Source organism: Dermacentor albipictus, chromosome 2, assembly GCF_038994185.2.
Source record: "Dermacentor albipictus isolate Rhodes 1998 colony chromosome 2, USDA_Dalb.pri_finalv2, whole genome shotgun sequence".
NCBI classification, from domain to species: Eukaryota; Metazoa; Arthropoda; class Arachnida; order Ixodida; family Ixodidae; genus Dermacentor; species Dermacentor albipictus.
In genome coordinates, this window is record NC_091822.1 from 64,561,280 (window position 1) to 64,575,769 (window position 14,490).

Consider the following 14,490-nt stretch of genomic DNA (forward strand, 5'->3'; position numbering starts at 1 on the left):
TAAAAAACGCGGACGCTAAGAGGGGAAGGACAAGGATGCAGTGCTCTCATGACTAAATAGCATCTCTTCTACCGCAGCCGCCAGCATTCTTAACAAAACACAAACACATACAAAGAGAGAACGTGCAGAAATATACGTACCAAAACAGAATTTTTACATTTTCCAACTGGCATGTTCTCCTATCAGTTTGATGCATTGCAAATGAGTATTTCAGCAAGTGCGAAAGCATGTGCAAAGATCGGGCAGACTAGCCGCTGGAAGGCATACAGATCACTTTGGATATGGCAAACAAAATAAACGCCACTCCAACAGCCGTCAATCTAACCCATATGCTTGATCTTGGGACTGATTGTTGCTGAGTCACCTGCACTAAGATGTTTGCAGCAAGCATTGCTCGACGGCTTGTTCCCTGTTACCAAATCGGCCAGTGGCGAATTTTTGTCATGGGCATACTGCCTTGGTTGTTAGGCCTAACTGGTGCTGCTTCGTCAGGTGTCGGCAGCTAAAGTTATGGTTAGGTGCCGGATTGACGTAGATTCATTTGCAGCAGCCGCACGACACTCGGAAAGCCGACAACCACCTCGCAAACGAAAGAGAGTGTACAAGATGACAACAAGGTTGTTTAAGACAGCCATCTTTGCGACACACTGAACAGCCGCCTCTCGTTCCTGACGCCGTTCGTCAGGAGTGAGGTGTGAAGTTCAACAGGCGGCAAATGACGCTGAACCCAACAACGAAAAGGTACCGGATCTTAAAGGGGTCCTGAACCACCCGTCGAGCTTGGGGAAAAAACACAGTCCACGGGCAGCATATGTTGCAGTGAACACCTCAACCAAATTTTGAAGTCGTGCGCCACACATGGAGCTCACAAGTGGAGTGGGAAGTCACCTTTTTCTCAAACACTCTCTTTTCGTACGAGGCCATCGCCTCACCTTTTTTGAAGCTGCCAGCTGCTTGCATATGTCATCTTGTGCAAGATTCTCATAGACGGTTGCTGTTGGCTGGTTGTTGGTATCAATCAAGAAGAGTGCTTGAACCAGTGCACTTCCTACTGTTACTGTGTACATTTAGTGACGCGGTTTAATAAACAGGCTTAAGTAAGCAAACACCTTTGTTTTCAATTTCAAGAATTACATACTTCCATTTTAATTTAATTTAATGTAAAAGTTTAATTCGCACATAGGAATTAAACTTTTGCCCCACTGCTTATCAGTGTCGTAGTTGTTGGATCTCGCTAATTTCAATTAGTTTTGAACACTCAACTAGCCTTGAACCACACGAAACTTAAGGTCAAACCAGGCGTATGCTTGCCAGTGGGCGCTCATTCCTGGCTGCTCCTGGCTAGACACATTAGCAGACATAACTTTGTATTGAGCTTGAATGGCACATTGAAATGTGCAAGTTAGATGTGGCTACTATCTGTCGGTCAAGCTGGTGCAGGACAAAGCCGGTCTGCACCACATACCATGGTCAGGGTGACATATGTGAGCACTAGTGCACACGCTAGCTCTGTCGGGCAAAAGGCAAACCCTGCGCATGCGCACTACAGTTGCATGTAGCTGCATTCTGCTACGTAGCATAGCTGTCATGGCCGCAGCGGGGTGCCGTGCCTGCTCTCTGAGCTCACTGCGGCTCTCTGAGGACCACAGCGTTTGGTGTTTGGTGAGTCATAGGTACCGAAATCAGAAATAGCGGCGTCTACCTGAACATCCAAAATTAAATTTAAACTGCATGCCATGGTTCAGTAGGCAAATCATTGTGCACCCACCCAGCTCTGCCGTAGCCTTTACAGTTAAAGGCATGAAGGAGCAGAGCACCGCGGTGGGAATCAAAATTGATCTTTGATTGCCAATAACTTCGGTTATGCTGAACATATCGGAATTACTTTTTTGCTGCTAAGTATTTCTGAAATAGCCTATTTTAACGTCGAATGGATTTCTCAAGTTCAATAAAAAAAATGTTTCAGGGCCCTTTTAACTGGCAGTGCTGACTAGTCCACCAGCATAGCACCGATGATGGCCACGCACGTAGCAGTGCTTGGGTCACGTGATGCGTGGTCCGTGCTTTCGTCTGTTGCACAGACTGGCCTTACAATAAGCCCCCTGCTGTAAAGATGGGGATCTCCTTTATATTTCGGAGGAAAACTGAAAAAGCAAAACTTTCTATACGTTAAGAGTTTGCCAAAAAAAAAGAACAGGCCCACAAATAAACTGAGATCTTTTCCAGTGAAAAACCTATCATCCGTGGGACATCCGAATAATGTCTCAATGCCCGTGCACCGTTTCAGAAACAGATAGGACATTCACCGGATGCCCGGTTTCAGATGTCCTACCGCAGATGTGTCCGGATATCACACGTAGACCTTTTTCGGCACATACCTCAATATTTGTCCTACAAGAGGCTTTGTGAGAGTTTCCTCGTAACAGAATTATGTTATCTTTCGTGTTTGGATTACAAGTTGAAGCTATCATGTCTGTAGCACTTTGCGAATTTTCTGACGCAATTTACCATACTTTGAAAAGTTGAGTTAGTTCGATGAGCCTCCTGCATGTGGCAGAAGGCTTTGAAGCATGAGGAGTATACTTCACTTCCACTCGTGCCTGTCCACACACATAATATGCGCACACAATGTATTGGTTGCATTTCTCATACAGCATACGCTACGAACATAATAAACATTATAGCAACCACTATGCAAACTATGCAAACACCACTTGTGCTCTTTCCACTTCCGTTGCCTTTCCTGTGGTTGTCTTTTTTGAATGCGCAACTTGGTTCTTCAAAACACTATGCGAAAGGCCAAGCCATGTGTCTGTCACATGTATGCAGCATTGCTCCCATGATGTCCATCACGGACTTGCAAAGGATGTCCGCAAGACGTGGGAAGTGGGGCCAAACGATCATGTGAGGGACGTCCGTAGGACGTATTCCACACATCCCCTAGATATCCCTGGTCCTGGCAGTAGATGTCTATAAGATATCCATAGGACGTCATTGTTGTCACTTGCTCATTGGTACTATTCAGTACAACGTAACGTCGCTAATCCTCTAGCTTCAGATGGAAAATAACACTCGACTCTATTTTAAATTCTATTGATAAAAATATCTTTTTACGACCTTCACATACTATAACTGAGCTGTAATCAGTGCTGGCACACTAATTTGGTGCTCCGTTTATTGAGAGTAGACCGTACTGCACATATCTTTTGATTTTTATGTACCTACATTGCTGATAACTTGCTACATTATTGTTGTGCAATGCTTGGAGACTCCTGAGCATGTACAGCACATTTGCTTATCCAAGAGATGCGTGTATGCAAATTCACAGAGTTGTGGCATATCTAAAGCCGTGGGTCCAGCCCAGTGGCTTGGAGAAAAGCTATAGCGGCACTTGTTACCAGGGCTGTGCTGTTTGCATTAGGCCAAGGACCTAAAAGAAACTCGTCTGATAGCGGTCTCTTATGGATCTTTGCAATGGAAGAGACAAGTTGCTGTCATTCTTGCCCGTACACAGGACACATGCTAAATATATGTTCAAGTGATGATTATATCATCATAATTCATCAGCCCTTTTCCTCCCCGTCCCTTTTCGCCAGTGTAGAGTAGCAGGCCAGAGCAAGTAATAGCTCAGGCCGACCCCTCTGCCTTTCTGTAAATAAATTTCTCTCTCTCTCTCTTCTTACCCAAAATTTTAAGCTATAAATTTTGTGAATTCTTTTTTCATATTCGACATTCGATTCAATATTTGGCTGTCTTTTTCTTTATTTAATTCAATATGCGATTGGAAATCTACACCTGCCGTAGTTGCTCAGTGGCTATGGTGTTGGGCTGCTAAGCACGAGGTCGCGGGATAGAATCCTGGCCATGGCGGCCGCATTTCGATGCGGGCAAAATGCAAATACACCCGTGTACTTAGATTTAGATGGACATCAAAGAATCTCAGGTGGTCCAAATTTCCAGAGTCCCCCACTACGGCGTGCCTTATAATCAGATAGTAATTTCGGCATGCTAAAACACCATAATTTAATTGGGATTGGAAATTTACTTATTTGGTATTCACATACCCCAGCATTTTTGTACTTTTTCCAAGACGCAACATAATACATAGTGGCGAACATTGAAATTGTGTCTTTGAGGAAATGCTGAGACCAGTGAGGATGATGGCCTCTCCTTGTACCAGTATGGGGAAGCATCTCCAAGGCCAATCACCACATCTCCTAGTAAAGTTTAGTTGACCCTGTCGCAGCTGCGGGTATTTAGTCAGGAGCTTTCCCTAAACATTTATAATTGCTAACTGTCAGCTGTGAGCACAGCTAGTACTTTTCTTATCAGATATTGCTAGCACTTTTTAGAAAATCGAAGAAGAGAACAGAATAGGAGGAACGCTGGTCCTAGACTCCTTTCACTTAGAAAAATTACAGACCATGTCGCAACAGAAGAATGTGCTCCATGAGCACATGCTCGTCGCTACTCATTGTGCTTGCATAGCAATTAGCTGATGAGAGAGATAGCCAAATTCTTTGAGTGCGTGACTGAAGGGGCTCATACACATATATCAGCTGCTTATTTCAGTTGCAACGTCTCTTACCTTTAGTTTTTCCAGCTATGATCAGTTGAAGACCAAAGTTCTCCCCGTCCTGTTTTCTTCTTCTTAATAGTGCCAGAAATTCCCCACAATGTTGAGTTTGGTACTAATCAAACTTCCTGCATTAATATTTTTCTTACTTGGGCAAGCTTTGCTGTGACTAGGCCTACCACAGTCCTACAAGAGCAACGAGTTGAACTGCAGTTCGGTTACAATAAATGCGTGGCTAGTCGCATAAGTGTGGTGAAAACTCAAATAAGCTCGGGAAAAAAAAAAACGAATTGGCAGTCTTCAGTGATTTCTACAGTTTTGAACTCTTGTTGTGCCAACAGCAGGCTCTTGCTGTGGACACAACCATCTTTCCAAGAACGACACCTTTGTGACAAAAAAAACGCCGTCCTCATCCACTAGAGTAATATATTGCCTGCTGTGGATGCCAAGATGCATGCACGTCCACCGCCACTCCTAGAGTCTGCACCTCTCGCAAAACTCTGCTCATATTTCTAAGCTCCGAAAGTGCCTGATAGTATGGTGGCTAGCACATCTGGCTCACCGCTGCGCATCGTGACAGGGGCATGTGTTCAGTCCCCATTGGCGGTGGTTGGCAAAGTTTTGTTTTTCTTTGTCACGTGGCGCAAGAATGAGTCTGAGCATGAGGAGGTGGCCCGAGGATGCGGCGTGATAATGACGACGAGGACGAGGGTACAATGGAAAGGACAGATGAACAGACGCATCAAAACCACCTTCGTGCCATTAACTGCTGGCACAGTAACAAGAAACGGTTCAAAACGTAAATGTAAAGGTACGTGTGCTTTGTACATCCTTCTCAACTTGTGCCCCATGCCACTTCTATATTTGTAGGTTCCCTGAAGGCACAGGAGGAGCTGCGTGCCTGCGTGGAGCAGCTGGAGCAGCAGCTGTCGGCGCAGGGTGGCCACATGGCTGAGCTGCAGTGCCAGCTGGAGCAGGTGCAGGGGCGCGCTGACCAGGCGCAGGCCCTTCACCAGACATCAGTGGCTGACCTCCAGCGAGAGCTGGAGAAAGAGCGCACGCTGAGCAAGGAGTTGCGGCAGAGGGTGAGTGGGGCGCACTTTCTGCGGTCAGTAGAAGCTCGGGGGGACTTTCTCACCCCGCCCGACTTGGGTAAATAATATTTTGTTATTCGATCCGATATTCAACTTGTTTTGCTTGATTCGATTTGATATACGATTCGAAATCTACTATTTGGTATTCGCACACCCCTAGAAATTTTATTTCGGACGAATCTGCGTCATTGTATTTGAAAAAAAGAAAAAGAAAGATAAAGTTCTTACCTTTGTCAAGGAGCTAATACAAAGACATTTGAACTCACCAGTAACAAAATGCATGAAACACTCCAGGTACTCTGTGTTTTGCCTCTTTCTTTCTTGCTGTGACCATTTTGTCATCTTGTATTTCCTTGGGGGTATTCACACAAAAATAAATGCTCCGGCAGGCACGACAGGTATCACGGGATGAGAACGCCCCACTTTTGTGGCATAGCACGGTGATGTAAAACACTGAGCTGGAGGACGGAGACTAAGCTTTCGCAAGCATGTTGTTTCTTGCTGGCATGCCTTGGCATTCTGTGGTGTGGAGAGTAGACTCCTCTAAGTCAGTCTGATTATTGCAGATGCTTGTTGCAGCTCTGCATCTCCTATGTGAACAAAGGAGCCACAGAGGAGATTTCAGTCACCATTTGTTTATTTGTTCATGATACCTTACTTGCTCCTATATGCGGCATTGAGAAGGGAGATAACATTACACGAGAAAGAGAGCAAACAGTTACGAAATCAGAGTAACATGAAAAAAATATATGTGAAACAGTGTTACACTAATGAAGAAAGATACAGCACTACAACCATAGCATGCTATCAACAGCACTTGAAGATGAAATGGAACAAGATATGGGGCATATATGTAAATGAAAACAAGCTCACACAATCAAATGAAAAAAAATGCAACACTGTACATCAACAAGAAGCATAACATTCATATGAACGTTAACGCAAACAAGTGTGATGATCTTCTGTAATGGGTACTAGGTTATTCCAAAGTGAAATTATACGAGGCAATGCAAATATGTTAAAGGCGTGCACTTCTCCATAGAAACATTGAAAGTTTTAAGTGATTATGAAGTCTTTGTGACATACGCTGTGGCCATTTGAAAGGCAGGAGGGTGCTTCTGCAACATTACACTTCTGCACATGATGAGGCTTCCTCGTGTGAATACGACTGCTTCGACCCTGAATTGTCATTCAGCCCGACTTGCAGCTCTGTTGAACTTCCACTGGCAGTGAGTCTCTGTTTGCAGCTTAAGGGCATGGTAAGGTCGTCGTTCGTTCGCTTAGGTCAGCAGCAACACTGTCTCCCACATAGGGGGACGTTGTTTGCGGTGCGCCTGCACTTCTTTACCCATGATTTCATCGGTCGTAGTAAAGCACAATAACCACACCATGCAAGAAGTCAAATAGCTGTGTTCCACATCAGCGTCGACCATTCCTCCATCTCGCTACATGTACAAGAGTAAATTATTGTACCAGTAGATAGTGTTCCTTTTCCTTTTCTTTTTTTGTTGCATCGTTTTCGTGGGTTTTTACCAAAATAAAAATCAAATCAGCTGTACTTTTTGTTGAATATACAAGGAAAGGGCTGTTGCAAAAGTGCTCGGTTGAACAGCAGCTTGGCTGTACAATTGCCCCTATAGTGATCCAAGTTCACTGTCCTCTAGGCTTTGCCGAGACAGATGCTGCAACTAAAGGGGTCACTATTGGGGTCACCATAAGGGTCAGACGCATGCGTGCTGGCTGGTCAAGTTTGAGTTATCTGACGAAGGCCAATTATTTTTTTTTCATCGGAATGACGAAAGTTTTGACCATAGAAATGCAAGGCCACCAGCCGCGACCTTTGATAGGGATCAAATCAACCAAAAAATCGAGTTAACCAGAGTTGAATTAATGGAAATGTGCTGTATTTTGATTGTGTATATGTTCAAACCACAGTTACGAGTTGGCACATGTGCTTGTGTTTTTCCCCCCCGTCAGTGTTGTTTTTACTTTGTGCACATGACTGCGGCCCGCTGACTGTTGCTCTTTCTCCCTTGCAGATCTTTGAGGAGAAGCGGCGTGGGGGCCAGCTGCAGCGGCAGCTCTCGAGCCTGAAGCAGGGTCTGTCGGAGGCGAGCCAGTCGGCAGACGCAGGCCGCCTGAAGGCCCAGACCCAGGCCGAGCGGGCGCAGAGTCTCGAGTTGCAGCTGCGGGAGGCACAGGGGCGGCTCGAAGCCCTCCGGGGGGACCTGGCTGCTTCCCAGGCGGCCAGGCAGGAGCTGGAGGCTAAGCTGCGCAATGCTCACGAAAGGGACCCCGCCCTCGAGCAACAGATGAAGGTGAGTGGTGCCTGGGATTCAGGACATGCATGTTTTAGAAGGACCAGAGAGACTGTACTACCAATACGTCCTAAGTTTTATTTCGGAACAATAACAAGTATTCAAAAACAAAACAATGTGGCCCTCGGCAGCCCCTTCTCCTTTCGTCGCCTGCATGCAGTTTCTTTTTGCCTGTTTTCTATAGTGCAGTTGATGCGTGGCTGCAGTTCCATTGAAGCACTAAGCCTTCCTTACAGCCTACTTTGGACAGCACTTTGTACTCTGATGGTGCATTTGAGTAACTGCTTTCGAGTGCTTTAAAGCACTTTTGGTGGTGTACTTTGTATTTGGCTTGGTTCTCACTTGGTTCATTTAGAGCACTGTGCTCCAGCTTGGAAAGCTCAGAGGTGCTCACAGCTTCGTACCAAAATCGCGACTGTGACCTGAAAGAATTTTGGTGACTGGTGATGATGATGAAAATTTCTCTGACTCCAACCTCGAGAAGGCTCCTCCTCCTCACAAATCGAGTCGGCATGTGGTAGGAACCAGTGGAATATACCATGAGAAGACATCGAACAGGATTGGTTGCTTCACCGTCCAGATCGGGTGGATGCTGGTACAGCCTATGATTCAGGTTATGCATTCAAGTGTGCTGCTGCACAGCCATGGAAGCAACAAATCTTGCCTGTCATTTAGTACAGGTAGCTTTCTCTGTTCTGTTATAAACAGACCCCAGGCAGACTTTGTCACCCATAACAGGAACAAGTCATTATTCACATACATTTGTGAACGTCGATATGAAAACTTTGGCCCAAAGTAGGCAGCGCTGTAGAAACCATTTCATTTAGTGACATTCTAAAGATTGCCACAAAGAAGTAGTGGTGTATCAACTTCATGGAGGCATAATGCAGGCTAGTGAGCAAAAGTTGTGTAAAAGAAGAAACTCTGCTCTTTGGCACTGTTTCTTGGATTGCTGCTATCTGGCGTGGCCGTATAGTACTGCAAACATTCCAGGCCATTTGGAGCATGTCGCACACCTGTATTATCTGGGTCTGAAATACAGTGAGTGCCCTTACACTAGGAAAAAAAAAAGAAGGAGCATTAGTCACCCCAGAATCATTAGAGTGTGTAGCAGTATGCTATACATGTTCTTTAGTCAAGCGACATTGTTTACGACTCATGTTCTAGGTTGTGCGCTGGGTACCACTAAATCGCAAAGGGATGATAATGATGATGATGACATCCTGCACAAGAACCACTAAGCGTTGATTAAAGCTGGAGGAATCTCAATGTCAACACATAGGGGGTGCTTGGCTGTTGCTGTCTGTGTTCCGTGAAGTGCACAGGACGTATGTTTTTAATATGAAGCATTCGTTACCTCCTTCCGGGCATTTTGTGGTGGCTCATTTGGGCCTTTTCAATTAAAAGAAAATGTTCTCAGTGGCATGATTCAAATCAGGGTCCCCCTTGGCATTATTCAAATGCTGTATTCATTAAGCAACAGACACAGGCATAAAACGAGCGAATAATTGCCAACCTTAGCCCTCTATTTATTCGGTGGGAGCTGGCAATTTGAGACGATTGGCGCGTGCGTCACATCGCGTAGCAGCAATTCGCTTTTAAAAACGAAAGCAGCTGCATTCGTGCCAGTTTCTCCCATGGCTCCAACACAAAAATGTTCTTAGATTTAGGTGAACGTTAAAGAAATCCAGGTAGTCAAAATTAAGCCTTAGACCGCCCACTACAGTGTGCCTCATAATCAGATGGTGGTTCTGGCACATAATACCTCATAATTAAGTTAATCAAATTAATTAATCACAAGGCTGCTAAGAAAGTGCCTTAGAAGCAGTGGCACGTCGAGCAGCAAGGCGTAGGTATGCGTTGTAAAGCAAGGAGCGGAGCACGAGTGCATCCTGGCACGGAAATGTGAAGCCGAATGCATAACCGGCTTGCAACACGAGTTTGACCCGAGTGAATTAAATAAGCTGATATTTTACCTGCGTTTATTTTTGTTGTTTACCACATTTGAATGCAACGAGATGCTGTGTGTGGGTGCGAGGCTTTGAACAATGCTGCACTCTTTTTTTTCTTGTTGGCTGCAGTTGCTGAGCTGGAATGTGAAGGAGAAGACCCAGGAAGTGGCGGCACTCCAGGAGCGCGTGCGCCTGGCCGAGACTGCCCACCAGGCTGAGGTGATGGGGCTACGCAGGCAGCTTGAGGTACGTGACAACACTGCGAGCCGAAATGTTGCACCGTTTTCCGGAATGTTGGTGCTGTTTATTGCCGTGATGGCAACAGTGTTGGCTGTTGTTGGCACCCTTTAGAAAACCTCGCAACATTTACTTTGCGTGAAGCGAGGATTTAGCTGCGAAGAAAATCATGAATGAAGGGTCAACGCCATTCTTCAGGCATTCAGATTGCCTGCGACAAGTGGGCTCTCACATGTTCGCTGCACCTAGGATTCCAGATGTCACGCTGTGCTGGCTGCTACTGTGCGAGTTCTGTGCTTTGCACATACCCTCAGAGGTACGCACACTCTGGAGCGAGCAAAACTCTTTGTTTACCACTTGGAGCTCTCTTCATGTAGACAGCAGTGTTCCTGTCATACCTTTAAGCTTATGTGAATATTCAAAAGCTTCAAATGTTCTATCGAACATTATGTTGTTTGGTATTCGCTTCGGTTCAAATTTCAGAGTTCAGAATTGTCAAAGTATTCCGAACGAGTCATACACCAATACAGAGAGGGCATCACACTCTGCAAATAGTTAAACCTTGATTTAATGAAGTCAGTAAAATCTGCGATTTGCTTCGTTATATTGAAATTTCGTAACCTATGCAAATAAGTACAGTCGCCGATTTATTTTGTTTTACATGGAAAGGGGCCACAGAATTTTCCGTATTATGGGGCAGTGGAAAGCAGCAAATCTTAATGAGAAAACAATTCATTTTGATAAATTTGGCAGTTGGCAACGAATGATATGGTTTTGTGCCAGGTATGTCAACGATAACTTCTCGCCACAATGAATTAAGCAAAGCCAGCCACACTTTCGCGTGCACTCCACCCCCGTGCCTGATAGCATTGCCCACACTGGGACGACATTATCAGGAAAGGCGTGGGCAGCAGAGAGCGAATGCTTCCTCTGCTTCTTGCCCCAATGGGTCACCGAAACTCGAGATAACACAACCCCCAACACTAAACCCACGGCAAGACACCTTACGTGGTGCCGTCTCGGCACGCCCAATCTTTGCACACGTAGCAGATTACGTATAAAGTAGGGTGCGCTCAGCTGCGCGTGTGCTCAGCTGTGCTTACAGTCTTGCACCGCCACGGTCGAGACTCGCTCCAGAAATCGCGTTGCGTACCAATTTAGCCCCGCCCCTTGCACGTGTTATCGCGAGTGAGCTCCTCTCCCCCTCTTTCTCCCTTTGCTCGCGAGGGAAGGCGGCACTTGTAAAGCCACCATCTTTCTTGTCTCACCCTTGCACACTTTCACTCGCACCTAAAGCACACAATGCGCGGGGTGTGATAGGATCTTATCGCACTTGTACTTTATACAGAACATGATGCAATTCCACCTAGGTGGTTGCCCTTGTCGCGCCCTACGCGATTGGAGAGGCGCATCTGCAAGCAGCCACTTGTAATTTAATCATTTCACAATCTGCATTTGCGAAAGTTTGCATTTATTTTTTTGGCATTCCTTTGCGGTGGCAGTGAAATTTTCTTATAATCACATACAAACACAATTCATTATATTGAGGTTCTAAATACGCTGTGTTCTATGGACAAGAGCTTATGAAAAGTTAAATACTTCATTATAAAGAAAATTTTGTTGTGTTGAAGTTCATCATATCGAGGTTTAACAAGTCGGTGTGAAGAGGTAGCACCAGGGAGTTCTTCCGCAGAAAAATCAAATAAAATTGACAAAACTGTTTCCTTTTATTTAGTGTAGTAATTCTTATTGCAGTAGGCTTCAATTCATTCAACTCCGACTAATGTGATTTTTCATTTAATTTGATCGTGACCGAAGGTCTCGGCCAGTGCCCATACATTTCTATGGTATGAAACTTTCGTTATTTCAGACCAGAAATTAGCCTTCACTGAATAATTCGAACTTGGCTGGTCATCATGCATGCGCCTGACCCAAACTGTGACTGATGTAGCTACTGCCGTGGTGGCTGCAATAGCGGCCGCATCTGTATTGGTGGTGTTTCAAGTACGGTGAAATTGGTGAACACACGTCATATCTTGTCGACAATGCCTATTTTCTAGGGTTGCGAATACCAAATATAGCAGATTTCGAATCAAACGTTGAATCGAATCAAGAAAAAAAATTATGAATATCGAATTGAATATCAAACATCAGGAAATTTAACACTGTTGCTTGTGCAAAGGATACAGTGCCGCACATGGGACACATCTTGTTTAATTCAACCCGCCAGATAATTAAATAAATTTCATCAATCCAAGTTGAATTAACAGAAGTTGACTGTATTATGGATGCTTGCCTGCAGTTAACTACTCACAAATGGAACGCATAGTATCATAAGAGCTGGTGCTGTTTCTTTTTTATTTTTTATTTTACAGTGACAGTGCCAATTTTTCCCACATTGGCATCATTTCTTCACCTATGAAGGCTCTGCTCTTGGGAAAGTGGCAACCTAGATGACAGCTTCACGCACTGATTGATTGCTTTAGCTTGATCTAACACATTGTTTATTACCATTTTTAATATTTTTTTGTGACAACTTTTCTGTCATTCCTTTCCTCTCTTGATAGACTGTCATTGTCCCATTAATTACACCATGAAACCTTCTCTTCAAATGCACGGAATAAATAAATTCATCACATTTCAATGCAACCAATTCAATATGCATGACAAGTGCAGCGTGGCTTCAGCCTTGAAGCAAGTCTCGTTTTGTCAAAGGCATCCGAGGTTGGTGGTCACATGGTATATGACAAATCACCGACAGTCTAGTTAGCCATTCTGGTGCAGTGGTTTGCAGACCGCACCATGATCATGTTGATAAAAGCCAAGCATATTTGACGCTAACTCTGTGGTGTAATGGTGAGAGAAAAATGAAGGTTAGAGCAGGGCTCTGCGTTCGTAAAGGTGCGACAGCAGAAGACAAGGCCCGTGCCGTGTTGAGTGCAAAGAAGTGCTGAGTGAATTGTCTTTGCTTTGCATGTACCTTCAGAAATATGCGAAGCCTGATGTTAGCAAGGGTCTTCGTTTACCACACTTTGGGTTGTCATCTATTCCTTTTGTCATATTTTGTATGGTAGAATTGTATTTTCCTTGCATATCTGTTTTGTATCTTTCGTCATTGTTAATGTTTGCTTAATCCTATTGCCATTTTCTTGTAAAAGTAATGTTCCTACTATAATGCCTTTTAGATTACTGTATATATACGAATAAATAAATAAATAAATAAATGAAAAAAAATATTGGCTGATGTTGTGGTGTGCGTCCAGCTTTCGGTGACATCGTCACGGTGCAGTGTGATAACCAGTGCACTAGGCTGACCGATGCAGTTTGCAGTAGGCAGCTTGCACGGTGATGTGAGCACAGCCTCCAGTTTCCGTCACGTGATGGGTATACCTGCTTCAAGGCCAAAGTTGCATCGCACAGGACATGCATTTCAAACCAGTTGCTTTAACAGATGACATAATTAATTATTTTTTGCGCAATCAGAGACTAGAAGCCTTATAGAGTTGGCAGCTACCCATAAAACAACAACAACAAAAACCGAGACAAAATTTTTTGCCACTCTGTCTTTCCTCTTCCGTGACTCGCTGTGACTTTGTATGCATCATCCGTCAGGAGGCCCAGCAGCATCACTCCAACCTGTCGGCCGAGCTGATGTCGGTGCGCAAGGAGAAGTTCACCTTCCAGGCCAGGCTGCAGGAGCTCAAGAATGTGCTGCGCTCGCGCATGGAGCAGTGCAAGGTCAGTGTGTGGACGCACATTACCTGTGACGTTTCTCTTTTCTTATCCCGAAAGCAGGAAAAAAAATGTCTTTGGGTGGCACAGATCGAGTGTCAGCCGGGCTCCTAGATTTGTCAGACACAATCGCTGTTTTCACGGATCCCGTATTGTCTCACTGATGTCGCACGCTCTTGTAGCTAATAATGCTCCACTGCTGGTACAGCAAGGCACCGCAAATTTGTGGCCTGTTGGTACACCTGGAAACTGAACTGTCAACCTCTGTTAGTTGTTAGGTAATGAATACCTGCCACAGTGGCTGATTGCGTTCTGCTTGAAATTATGGGCTTGATTCCCAGCTGCAGTGGCTGCGTCATGATGGGGCAGAATGCAAATAAAGCTTGTGCGCCTAGACCGACGTGTGCAAGTGCCACGTATACTCGTTCGGCTGTTAATGCATGCCCCTGACCGTGCCCGGGATAATTCGTGAATGCAAAATGTCCGTTAGGGAGCCTTCATATGCATGCCTGCAACCTGTATTAGGGTGGTGTCAGCCTTTGAAAGGGTACATGCCACCTCCCGTTAAATGCTGGGATAAA

At 45.0% G+C, this 14,490-nt stretch overlaps 1 protein-coding gene across 3 annotated transcripts in view; it reads left to right on the forward strand.

The window, feature by feature from the left end:
* Window positions 1-14,490, forward strand: part of LOC135903235 (golgin subfamily A member 3-like) — an 83,617-nt gene that overhangs the window by 52,070 nt on the left and 17,057 nt on the right. For all 3 annotated transcript variants that reach the window (XM_065433653.2, XM_065433652.2, XM_065433654.2), the window contains exons 11-14: window positions 5,447-5,661; window positions 7,710-7,988; window positions 10,070-10,186; window positions 13,790-13,915. In XM_065433653.2, coding sequence (XP_065289725.1) covers window positions 5,447-5,661; window positions 7,710-7,988; window positions 10,070-10,186; window positions 13,790-13,915 — 737 coding nt within the window. The remainder of the gene's footprint in view (window positions 1-5,446; window positions 5,662-7,709; window positions 7,989-10,069; window positions 10,187-13,789; window positions 13,916-14,490) is intronic.